The following is a 13,521-nucleotide window of genomic DNA, read 5'->3' as shown; positions in this document are numbered from 1 at the left end:
GCAGCGAGAGACGAACTCAGCGGGGTAACGCCCTCTCGGCTTGTCCGCCTTCGCTATTGGGTGTAACCAGTGATTGACATTCCTGCGCACCAATGGAAAAAGCGAAGCTCTTGAAGCTTTGTTTTTCAGCGGTGGGGGAGGGGATGGTCACGTGATTGGTAGCTCAGCCGTTAAACCGATAAAGCTCGAGCTCTCCAGCGCGCGGGTGACGTAAACACCGCGCACGCGAGGGCAGGTCCCGGTGTGGGGACCTATGTGTGACGTCAGTCGCGTGGATTCACCTATGTGACGTCACCCGTGGGAGAGCGCTCCCATTTGAAAACACCTGAATGGACGTTTCTGATGATTTCAGTGGGACAACAACATTATTCACGGGTTTCATCACTGAATCCAGTGTTGTCTGATGTAAAGTCCCTGTTATGTGTCCGGCTGTGCCGTGTTGATGGTGGAGTGGGCAGCGTGGTGTTTGTCTCGATTCGGGTCACAACAGCAGAATTGCCAGCGGGGTCCACACACAGAGTATTAGTCAACAGAAAATCTCTCGTCCCTGCAGTCTTTGTCCCCCGGTAAACTCAACACCCTGACAATGTGGACCATAGGCACGCTTTCCGCTTTAAAGTCAGTCATTCATTCAGACAGCTGATCGCTGAGAGGAATTATATTTACTGGTCATTAAAGTTCGCCCAGATTCGTTTGGACGGACTTGATGTGGAGTTCGGGGTGTCACAGTGAAAGGGCCGGACGGCCGAACTCTCTCCGTTGTCCAAACATCCTTTCAGGTGAGGCGACACTTCACCCGTGAATCTTCCAGGGTCGCCGATTGTGTCCGCTGCTCCCGATGCGGCCGCCTCTACACTGGTGACACCGGCTCCTCCGCAGTTGTGCGGGGTAGGGTTGTTTTTTTTTGGGGGGGGGGGCAGATCGATGTTATTGTTCCCTTTTGTGCGGGAGGGGTGGGTTTTGGGGGTCGATGATCGGGGTGCCGTTCTTTTTGATGCGGGGGTGGGGTGGGTGTTTGATTTTTCTCTCTGAACGACTTTCATGCTCTTTCTTTGTTTTGTGGTTCTCTGGAAAAAAACGCAAGAATTGTTCATGGATACCTGCTTTGATAATAAACTGACCTTTGAACTATCCGTTCCCAGCGGGACTTCCCGGTGTCCAAACATTTTCATTCCGATTCCCATTCCCGATCCGACGTGTCAACCCATCCCCTCCTCTTGTGCCAAGTTAAGGCCACCCTCAAGGTCCAGGATCTGCACCTTATATTCCGGCTGGGTAGCGCCCCCCCCCCCCCCCATAACCTGATGGCATGAATATCGATTTCTCCTTCCAGTGAACAAATCTCCTTCCCTCCCACTCCCTCTTTTCCTCTCTGACGTCTCACGACTGTTGACTCTTTTCGATAGATGCTGCCGGATCTGCTGAGTTCCGCCCGCATTTTGTTTGTGTTGCTCTGGATTTCCTGCATCTGCAGACTTTAAAGAGCAACCACGAGGAAATCTGCAGATGCTGGTTTCGGCCCGAAATGTCGACAGTGCTTCTCCTTATAGATGCTGTCTGGTCTGCTGTGTCCCACCAGCATTTTGTGTGTATTATCTGCAGACTTTGCCGCGTTTGTGATTTGCCTCTCCGTTGTCCCTCACGCCTCCGATCACAGGAGGCGCTGCAGGGACCTCCGGCCACTAGTGGCGATGTGCAGACCTTCGGCCGCTGGTGTCTCTGTACGGACCTCCGGCCGCTGGTGTCGCTGTACGGACCTCCGGCCACTGGTGTCGCTGCAGGGACCTCCGGCCACTAGTGGCGATGTGTAGACCTCCGGCCACTGGCGTCGATGTGCAGACCTCCGGCCACCGGTGGTGCTGCGGAAAAACCTCCCGTTAAACGCATGCGCAGTGCCAAATGCAGCTGTTGGGGGTTCTTCGACTGGAGTGGGGGTGAGTGGGGTCTGATCTCGGCGGGTTTCTGTAAATTGGGGGCCGGTTGCATTGGGAAAGAGCCGGGCCCGAGCTCTGCCGGACGGCTGGAGCAGGGGTGCAATGCCAATCTTTTAGCTGCCGGAGCTGTACGAGCGGTGATTGATAAGTTAGTGGCCTATGTTAGAAGGCCTAAAGTTATACTGCTCTCGGTACATAAACTTGCAGTTCAACTCTTTGAGTGATTATGCAGAAATTTTGAAATTAAAACTCTTGCGGTATTTCTGTTTCAGATAATGGAAAATGGCTAGTTTTTCTGAAATCGACCGTCCACCTTAGGCCACGATTTTATCAATCATCCCTCGTGTGTCACACCTAATTTGTGTACCTGCTCCTTTCATGTGCTGGGCAACTTCCTTGACTTCCTTCCCCCATTCATGTGATGAACACGTACACAAATTGGGTGTATGTGTGTGTGTGTATATATATATATATGAATAGGGCTTTTTATAATGTCAAATACTAAACAAATATGAAAGAAATATATATGAATTCCAGAGCTCCACAGAAATACGGTGATAGTTAAGACATTAACAAGATTCTTGCCAATATCTGCATTTCAGTATATAACTGGTACAATAAATCTTAACACTTTGCCCTAATTGGGTGGCAATGGAGTTCAGCTCCACTAAAGAATTATCTGTCTCTGCACTTCTTGGCTCTGCACTCCCCAGTAGTCTGTCCAGATTAATAGCTAATCCTCTTGTTAGACACACTTTGCGTATATGGGCTCAGTTTAGGAAATGCTATGGTTTCCATGGTTTTTCTGTTTCCAGCCCTGTCGTACATAATCACCTTTTTTTTACCTACTACGTACGATTCAGCATTCCATGTTTGGTATAGGAAGGGCATTAGACATTTTGAAGATCTTTTCATTAATAATCACTTCGCTTCTTTTAAGCAGCTCTCTGTTAAGTTCAATCTGCCCAATGTTCATTTTTTTAGATATCTCCAAATTAGACGCTTTATTGCTCCTTTAATTCCTAACTTTCCTGAAATGCCTGCGAAAAATGCTATGGACTTATTTCTTTCCATTAATCCACTAGGTAAAGGTTTAATATCAATCATTCGAGATAAATTAGCAGCCTTACGATGGGCCCCTGTGGATAAAATTAAAATGACCTGGGAGCAGGATTTAAATACCTCCTTATCTGATGAGAGCTGGGACTCGATTCTCAAATCGGTTAACTCAACCTCTCTTTATGCTCGCCATTGCCTTTTACAGTTTAAGATTGTTCATAGAGCCCATATGTCTAAATCTAAACTATCTCGATTCTACCCTAACATTAGTCCGCTCTGTGATAAATGCAAGAGGGGCGAAGCCTCTCTCATTCATATGTACTGGTTCTGTCCTAGCTTGGAGAAATTTTGGAAAGATGTCTTCACTACGTTATCATATATTCTGAATCAGCACCTAGAACCAAACCCCTTAATTGCTTTGTTTGGTTTCTGGGGCGAGACAGATTTACGTCTGAGTCTGACCAAATGCCGAATATTATCCTTTGCCTCTCTCCTGGCGAGACGCTTGATCCTCCTTAGATGGAGAGATGTTGCCCCGCCCACTCATGCTCAATGGCTTAATGACATTATGGCCTGCTTGGACCTCGGAAAAATTCACTATTCAGTTCTTAATTTGGATCTAAAGTTCCATAAGGTCTGGGGACCTTTTATCGAGTAATTTCATAACCTTCCTCTTGACTCGGGTTTTTTTTCTTTTTCAGTCCCTTGCTTTCAGCTCCCTTTTTTTTCTGGTAGTAGGCATTATTATCCTCTGTTGCTAAGTGTATTCACAGTCTGGGAGTTTGATTGTCCTGATTTATATTCTCTATATTGTGTTGTGGTTGGTCTGGAGTTTTTTTTTTGTGCTGTGGGGCTTGGGGAGGATACTAAGTTTACTTGTCTTCAATTTAGATGCTTTTTAAAAAATTCTCTTTCTTTGTAACATATTGTCATTGTATGCTTAATTTTGCACTGTATTAATGTTGCTCATTGTGATTTGGGGTTTTTTAATTTGTAAAATGTATAAAAAAACTTAAAAAAAAAGAAAAGAAAAAACATATAACACTTAATTTAATAATATGACAAAGTATTGCACGGTTGCATTCACTAATTATCATAAAATATAATTACCAAGCAAGTGAAGTAACATTGTTTGCTTCGAAGCCATAGGATTGTTAGTGAGAAAAAATTTACTTTTGCATTAGCGAGTAATCCACGGACCACCACAGTGACAGCTCCAGGATTTCACGAAAAACGATCAAATATCTTATCTTAATGTTATTAGTGGTATTCCCCCCCCCCCCCCCATCCACCAACCCCTATCCCCAACCCCCGCTTCCGTAAAATTCCCTCAATTTAATATGCAGCCGCTGTTAAATTCCCCGCTTGTTTATTTTGATTTTGTTACAGAGGTGCTGGAGTGGTGCTCCGGTGAGCTCCGGCAGCACTGCACCCCTGTTTAGATCCAAGTAACATGGACCCGGGGATCAAGCTGCCCTGGTTTACGAGGTGTTGAGCGAGTATTTCTGGTCTGGGATCAAGTGGGTTTTTTTCTGGAGTTCCTTTGGAAGCAATGCTGCTAATCTGAGGAGAGAATGAGTTTATATTCCATCCCTCTCAAGGAGAGGCTGTGAGTAAATGGTCTGTTCTGTGTTTGAACCAGTAGAAATAGACCTGGGGGGTTCAGTGTTCGAACTGTGTTTGGAAATTCCTCCTCGCTGTCACCTGTCTGTCAGACAGTGGAAATCAAACAGAAACTCAAGTTGCTGAAGATCTGCACTAAAAATGAAAAATTCTGAATCCATTCTGACAAATGATTGTGAAGCTGAATCGTTAAATTTGTTGTTCTCCCCACAGCAGTTCCTTACCTTTTCAGCGGTTCTGGTGATTCCGGTTTCTTTTTATTCCATTCACTCTGGAATGGTTTAAATTTCCTGATTGTCTGTTATACTTGGGAATGTGTTCAGTGCAGTTGTTGCTAATGAGATTCACATGAATAATCTCAGGAATGATCGGCTTTATGTATGAGGAGCATTTGATGGTTATGGGGCTGTGCTCAATGGAGTTCAGAGGGACGGTGGGGGTGGTGGAGGGATTAGTAACAAGGTTCACGTGAATAATCTCAGGAATGATCGGCTTTATGTATGAGGAGCATTTGATGGTCATGGGGCTGTGCTCAATGGAGTTCAGAGGGACGGTGGGGGTGGTGGAGGGATTAGTAACAAGGTTCACATGAATAATCTCAGGAATGATCGGCTTTATGTATGAGGAGCATTTGATGGTTATGGACCTGTGCTCAATGGAGTTCAGAGGGACGGTGGGGGTGGTGGAGGGATTAGTAACAAGGTTCACGTGAATAATCGCAGGAATGATCGGCTTTATGTATGAGGAGCATTTGATGGTTATGGGGTTGTGCTCAATGGAGTTCAGAGGGACGGTGGGGGTGGTGGAGGGATTAGTAACAAGGTTCACGTGAATAATCTCAGGAATGATCGGCTTTATGTATGAGGAGCATTTGATGGTTATGGGGTTGTGCTCAATGGAGTTCAGAGGAACGGTGGGGGTGGTGGAGGGATTAGTAACAAGGTTCACGTGAATAATCTCAGGAATGATCGGCTTTATGTATGAGGAGCATTTGATGGTTATGGGGCTGTGCTCAATGGAGTTCAGAGGGACGGTGGGGGTGGTGGAGGGATTAGTAACAAGGTTCACGTGAATAATCTCAGGAATGATCGGCTTTATGTATGAGGAGCATTTGATGGTTATGGGGCTGTGCTCAATGGAGTTCAGAGGGACGGTGGGGGTGGTGGAGGGATTAGTAACAAGGTTCACATGAATAATCTCAGGAATGATCGGCTTTATGTATGAGGAGCATTTGATGGTTATGGGGCTGTGCTCAATGGAGTTCAGACGCGGGTGAAAGGGGAGGGGATGGTTAAGTAAACCTACCGAATGCTGAAAAGCCTGGATACAGTGGACATGGAGAGGATGTTTCCATTAGACGGAGAGTCGGTGATCTGACAGCACAGTCTCAGAATAAAGATGCTTCCCTTTAGAACTGAGATGAGAAAAATTTCTTCAGCCAAAAGATGTCTGATCTGTGGAATTTTTTGCCACAGTGATTGGTGGAGGAAATTGGATTGGAGCAGACTCGATGGATCGAATCACCTAATTCTGTCCCTACATCTTATATCTTACCATGACTGAACGATGACTCCTTCCTATCCCATATCAGGTTTTGTGACGTGTCACGGACAATTACAGATTTGTTCACCGAGATCGTTATAATTTGTCTTCAATGTTTAGATTTCAGTGAGCAGAGATATTTTGTTCTCCTTTGTATCGTTAACATGCTTCATTATCTTTCGTGTTAAAGTTAGACCTGCGGTGAGAGATTTATTGGAAGAAAAACCCACAACTGGAAGCAAACCACGACTGAAGACGAGGGAACAGCAGAAAAGTGAACCAGCCCGAGGACTGAGAGCACAGACTGGAGAGAAACCCTTCTGACTCAGGGTTTCCAGTGATTTAGTCAGGAGCAAGTTTGGTGAGTCTCATTTACTCAGACACTGGTCCTTTAGACATTACATGCCGTATATTCCGGAGTATAAGCCGACCCCCATTTTCAAGGTTAAAAAAGGGACTTTTTCATGTTACCTTTGTATAAGCCGACCCCTTTTGTAGAGGTTTTTGATTTAACCAGAAACGGTCACAAGATCTCACGTGCCTGTACTCAGCTTTGCCGGATCCGGAACCTGAAAATTTTGTGAACCGGTACCTGCTAAGAAAACAGGCTTACACATTGAAGAGCGTTATAAGCAAATTCTTAATAAATAAATCAGGGAGGAAAGTTTTGGATTAGGTCTCCAATGGTGAAGAAGCCTCTGAAATATTACCCCCGCAAAACCATTTAGCACCCATTGTAATCTCGTTAAAACATAACACAGGGTGGCGGGATCAGTACGTGTACTCAGTATTGAGATTGCGACCGCCATGTACAAAAGATTAAAATGAATGCGATGTGATGCTGGCTTCAAGCTGAAGGTTGTTGATTTTGCTAAAGGAACAAATAATTCTGCAGCGGCTAAGAAGTTTAGTATAAACGAGAGAGAGTGAGAGAGTGGAGAAAGGCAGAGGAAACGCTGAGGGAAATGCCAAAGAAGAAATGTGCAAACCGTGGGAAAACATGCCGGTGGCCAGAACCGGAAGAAAAAGTTTTAGAGTGAGTGAATCACCAGCAATCATCCGGATACATTGTTACTAGAGAAATGATTCGAATTCAAGCGTTGAAATGGGCCGAAAACACAGTGAGGTCAGTGAAAATTTTAAAGCTACGCGAAGTTGGTACACCCGATTTATGAATAGACGCGATCTTGTGTTGAGACAGAAAACAAAGATTGCTCAGAAAATTCCCGCGGGGTGTTGACGTTGCTTGACGTGGGTTAAAGAGGTGTGGCATCAACATCCTGAAGATTTTGGGAAGGAAAAGTCGCTACTTGTCTGGGACATGTTGAAAGCGCACTTGTCAGGTGAGACAAAAGCAGCACTGAAAGCTGAAAACACGGACATTGCTGTCATCCCCGGTGGTTTGATCTCCGTGCTCCAGCCACTAGATGTCAGTTTAAACAAACCAAAGATTTCATGCGTTGAGAGTGGAACGAATTTGACTCAAAAACAACCAATAAATACAACCTGTCTTCACTGTATTTGTTTTTCCAAAGTTGGCACCCTCTGTATCAGCCGACCCCTAATTTTAGGACCAAAATTTGGGGCCTAATTCTCGGCTTATACACTGGAATTTATGGTATCTGTACAAAATGAAGCAGGGAATAGTTGAGGTGAGAATGAATGTATCAGTTAAGTCTGTCAGACCCAGTTGCAATCACTCCAGGTCTGTAACGTGCTGTCAGTATCCCGGCTCTTTAAAGTCACTCACATTCCCTCAGTGTTTGCTCATTTGAAGAGCTTGCATCTTCTGAAGTAGCTTTTGTTCGTTTCTGAGTGTGGAGAGGGAAAGAGGGGTGTTTATATTTACTATCCTGCAAAAGGAGGTAATTGTTTGCAATTACTTGCTGCAAACTCACTACCCATATCCTGTACATTCTCAACCAGATTATTGACATAGATGACAAGTAGCAAAGGGTGTTACCCTGGGGAGCTCCAGGAGACACGGGCCTTGACTCCAATAAACAGCCTCCCATCATCACCAACACGCACAAAATGCTGGTGAACACAGCAGGCCAGGCAGCATCTATAAGGAGAAACACTGTCGACCTCTGGTACTTCCCCCCTCCCCCTTCCTTTCTCCCGAGGCCTAACGTCCGATGATCCTTTCCCTTCTCCAGCTCTGTATCACTTTCGCCAATCACCTTTCCAGCTTTTAGCTTTATCCCACCCCCTCCGGTCTACTCCTATCATTTCGCATTTCCCCCTCCCCCCGCTACTTTCAAATCTCTTAGTATCTCTCCTTTCAGTTAGTCCTGACGAAGAGTCTCGGCCCAAACCGTCGACAGTGCTTCACCTTATAGATGCTGCCTGGCCTGCTGTGTCCCACCAGCATTTTGTGTGTGTTGTTTGAATTTACAGCAACTGCAGATTTCCTCATGTTTACTGTCATCATCACCATCTGCTTCCTACCATCGAGCTGTTCCCAGACTCTGGGCTTTGTGACAAACACAATGGTAGCAGCAAGATGAGACAGTGATTAATATAAAGAGAGATTTGTTGCTTCCTGAAAGCTGTCTGATGCAATGGACCAGATCCTCCCTTGCTCACAACTAAATCTGCCCTAGGACGCATTCTCCCGGGTCACACTGTGTCCGATAACCCATATCCCCAACCTCCCTCCACCCCGTCGGTAGCCCCACAACTTTCCCACCATTTACCCCACACCCGTACATGTAGACAGATCCTCGTCATCGACATCCACTTTCACAGCTTGGGGAACCACAACGAACTGATCCTACATTCCCAGCCCAGACTGTCCAGCCGTTTGGCTCGGTCCCGGCCCTTTCCCACTGCAACCGCCCTTCGATTTACACAATCCCGAGATCAGCCCCTTCCTCATCGCCGCCCAACCAGGCTCAGAGCTCGTTAAGAAGCCTCATGTGTGGCACTTTGTCAAAGGTCTGAAATTCCACGTACACAATATCTACCAATTCTCCTTTGTCCACCCTGCTTATTATTTCTCAAAGCATTCCACCAAATTTATCAGGCAACCCTTCGTTGCCTGTTCCAATGGGGGTGATCCTGAGGCTGAGCCAGGATCCTCAAGTGTGGCACAAGGTCGGCCAAGTAGCAACAACCACTCCAACCCTCATCCCCCCTCGAGAACCCGTCTGGTAGGGTGTGGTTCCATGCCGCTGCCCTGTTCTTTCTCCCGGCAGCCAGGGGTAGGCCCTATTTCCACAAACCCAATAAACTCGAATTAGTGGTCCAGGGGTTTCATAAGTTTGACTCTTGGTACAGTTACTACTTCCCACTTGATAGGGTGCACTCTCATTCTGGGTACACCAACAAGTAGCACTAGCCACTGCTGGAGATGTAACTCTTATCCCCGGCCATAGCTTGGAGGGGTCTTGTGGAGGAGATCTACGTCTCCAACCCTCAAAACAACACCATCCCCAGTCTCGCCTTCCAGACCTGGATATGGTGCAATTGACAATGCTACCATTACAGCTATCAGAAAACACCAGAACTGAATTTATTTCGCTAGTACTCAGGGGCACCAGTGACATGGGGATCGTAGTCTGACCCTGTTGGGGAATTTCGTCACTTACCCAACATGCTCCCCGCTCTACGTGCTTGGCGTAGGTGTGGTAGAGGGACAGGAAAGTGTAAACTGGAGGCCTCCTGAGACAGGGGCAGTTTCCCTTAGGGTCAGGTTCCCTTAGGGTCATTAAAATCAGCATTAACCAGTACATTATTCAGTCCTTATCAGTTCCGCCAGTAACGTGTTTACACTCCGTTTGATGTATCCGCCAGAGCTGCCCTTCCACCATCACTACAGGAGGTGTTGTCAGTAGCACTTGGTACAGTCCTCTCCACCTCGGTCCCAACTTCTTACCATCCCAGTTCCTGAGCAGGACAAAATCTCCAGTCTCGATGGTGGAGTGGTCACCTTTATTTGGGGTTTTGTCCTCTCGATAGGCCTGTCGTACCTGTGAATGCAAGCTTTAGAGAGATTTAGTTAATTTGCATAAGTATTTTCCCATCTCCTCCCCCAAGGTGTGCATATCCAATGTTGTAGGTAAGCTCTCAGGGAGGAGCGACAAACAAGGTCGGGGTCCCCATGGGGTTCTCATGGGCTTCCCGTAGATAATTTCTGCTGGTGATTTCTTACTTGATGGCGTGATTCTCATATGGAATAGGACTAAGGGTAAAACCTTCAACCAGATCATTTCAGTTTCTTGTGTAAGTTTTGCCAACTTATCTTTCAACTGGCTCCTTCCACTATGTCGCTGCATTCAGATGATAGGTGCAGTGGAACTGCTGTTTTATAGCAAGGAGTTTACAGATTTCCTCATTTATTTTGGCCCATTGTCCTAGCTGATCATTTCTGGAAGTCTACAGCAAGGAGTTATTTCTTTTAGCAATATGATCACAACAATTATAGTGGTAGGAACAGCTTCAATCCATCTGCTAAATCCATCTACTATCACTGAGCAATACCTATAACAGTGGACTCCAGGTAATTCAATAAACTCAAGTTGCAAACAAGAAAAAGGTCCACCAGGCAAGGGGGTAGTTCCGGAACCACAAGGCATCCCCTTTCCAGCATTTGTTTTTTTTTACAGATTAAGCATGCTTTGGCTCGCTTTTCAGCTGCTTTCTGGAAATCAAGTTTGTAATAATGTATTAACCATCCCCTCCTTGCCCAAGTGTGTACAATTATGTACATGATCTACCAAAATAGGTAAGAACACGGAGGGAACACAGACCTTTCACGCAGGGGTCACCCATAAATCGGTCTGAGGTTCGAGGTGGCAACCCATTTGGGACCATAGTTTGCGCTCTCCTTCAGGGGCGTCCCCCTGTTAGTTACGTATTTCCCCCATGTCTGGCATACCCGTCCTTAGATTTTGTCTAATAGTAGCTTGCTGGGTTCCCCAGGGGACTAAATGTGTGGTGGATTGGATAGTGGACTACTTGACAGATAGACCTCAGTATGTGCGGTTGGGAGACTGTAGGTCTGACACGGTGGTCAGCAGCACAGGAGCGCCACAGGGAACCGTACTCTCTCCGGTCCTGTTCACTCTGTACACATCAGACTTCCAATATAACTCGGAGTCCTGCCATGTGCAGAAGTTCGCTGATGACACGGCCATAGTGGGGTGTGTCAGGAATGGACAGGAGGAGGAGTATAGGAAACTGATACAGGACTTTGTGATATGGTGCAACTCAAACTACCTGCTTCTCAATATCACCAAGACCAAGGAGATGGTGGTGGACTTTAGGAGATCTAGGCCTCATATGGAGCCAGTGATCATTAATGGAGAATGTGTGGAGCAGGTTAAGACCTACAAGTATCTGGGAGTACAGTTAGACGAGAAGCTAGACTGGACTGCCAACACAGATGCATTGTGCAGGAAGGCACAGAGTCGACTGTACTTCCTTAGAAGGTTGGCGTCATTCAATGTTTGCAGTGAGATGCTGAAGATGTTCTATAGGTCAGTTGTTGAGAGCGCCCTCTTCTTTGTGGTGGCGTGTTGGGGAGGAAGCATTAAGAAGAAGGACGCCTCACGTCTTAATAAGCTGGTAAGGAAGGCGGGCTCTGTCGTGGGCAAAGTACTGGAGAGTTTAACATCGGTAGCTGAGCGAAGGGCGCTGAGTAGGCTACGGTCAATTATGGATAACTCTGAACATCCTCTACATAGCACCATCCAGAGACAGAGAAGCAGTTTCAGCGACAGGTTATTATCGATGCAATGCTCCTCAGACAGGATGAAGAGGTCAATACTCCCCAATGCCATTAGGCTTTACAATTCTACCGCCAGGACTTAAGAACTTTTTAAAAGCTATTATTAATGCTTTTTGAGATAATGATTTAGATGCATATCATATTTTTTTACTGAGTTAAGTGTTGTATGTAATTAGTTTTTGCTACAACAAGTGTATGGGACATTGGAAAAAATGTTGAATTTCCCCATGGGGATGAATAAAGTATCTATCTATCTATCTATCTATCTATCTATCTATCTATCTATTCAAGGCTGTCTGTTTGGCAGCTGCATCAGCCCTAACATTACCCTGGAACATCTCATCACATTCCCCAGTATGGGCCGCACATTTAATAATAGTCAAAACTCGAGGTAGCTGTAGAGCGGTGAGTAAGTTGTCTACAAAGGTAGCATTACTAATGGGGTGGCCAGAGGAAGTCAGGAATCCCCAAAGCCCCGTAGTCAGTTCATAACGGGAGTCCGTGTAAAAGTCCGCACTGTAGTCTGTTGCTAGGATACAGGCAGAGTCAGAGCAAACAGCTCAGCGTTCTGGGCAGAGACAGCCGATTCAAAAGAGGCCTGCTCAATTACAATGGCATGCAAAAGTTTGGGCACCCCGGTCAAAGTTTCTGTTACTGTTAAACGAGTAAAAGTTGAACTGATTTCCAAAAGGCATAAGTTAAAGATCACACATTTCAGTAATATTTTAAGCAAGGAAACTTTTTTTTTTAATTTCCATCTTTTACAGTTCCAAAATAACAAAAAAGGAAAAGGGCCTGAAGTAAAAGTTTGGGCACCCTGCATGGTCAGTACTTAGTAACACCCCCTTTGGCAAGTATCACAGCTTGTAAATGCTTTTTGTAGCCAGCTAAGAGTCTTTCAGTTCTTGTTTGCGGGATTTTCACCCATTCTTCCTTGCAAAAGGCTTCTAGTTCTGTGAGATTCTTGAGCCGTCTTGCATGCACTACTCTTCTGAGGTCGATCCACAGATTCTCGATGATGTTTAGGTCGGGGGACTGTGATTGCCATGGCAAAACCTTCAGCTTGCGCCTCTTGAGGTAGTCCATTGTGGATTTTGAGTTATGTTTAGGATCATTATCTTATTGTAGAAGCCATCCTCCTTTCATCTTCGGCTTTTTTTTACAGACAGTGTGATGTTTGCTTCCAGAATTTGCTGGTATTTAATTGAATTCATTCTTCCCTCTACCAGTAAGTGTCCCCGTGCCACTGGTTGCAACACAAGCCAAAAGCATGATCGATCCACCCCCATGCTTAACAGTTGGAGAGGGGTTCTTCTCATGAAATTCTGCACCCTTTTTTCTCCAAACAATCCTTTGTTCATTGCAGTCAAAAGGCTCTATTTTAACTTCATCAGTCCACAGGACTTGTTTCCAAAATGCATCTGACTTGTTCAGATGTTCCTTTGAACCTTCTGAATAGAACTCTGGGCTCTTTGGCTTTAACCCAGGGCAAACCCAGACAGTGATATGGGGAAGCACCAGTCCTGTCTGTCGCCAAAGGAAATCCGTAACTTCAGGCAATAATGCACTGCCCTCTTATCCTTTAATCTCTCCAATCACCGTGACTGGGAACTTCTGTCCCTCGAGGGG

General features: G+C 45.8%; 1 protein-coding gene across 1 annotated transcript in view; it reads left to right on the top strand.

Moving 5' to 3' along the window:
* The window catches only part of LOC140723849 (uncharacterized), a 50,864-nt gene that overhangs the window by 27,018 nt on the left and 10,325 nt on the right, over positions 1–13,521 (top strand). The window contains 2 exon segments of the mRNA XM_073038408.1: positions 1,603–1,749; positions 1,840–2,125. Of these exon segments, the coding sequence (XP_072894509.1) occupies positions 1,603–1,749; positions 1,840–2,125 (433 nt within the window).

Source organism: Hemitrygon akajei, unplaced genomic scaffold, assembly GCF_048418815.1.
Source record: "Hemitrygon akajei unplaced genomic scaffold, sHemAka1.3 Scf000140, whole genome shotgun sequence".
Classification (NCBI taxonomy): Eukaryota; Metazoa; Chordata; class Chondrichthyes; order Myliobatiformes; family Dasyatidae; genus Hemitrygon; species Hemitrygon akajei.
The sequence above is the reverse complement of the archived record's forward strand: the minus strand, read 5'-3'. Positions and strand labels throughout refer to the sequence as shown.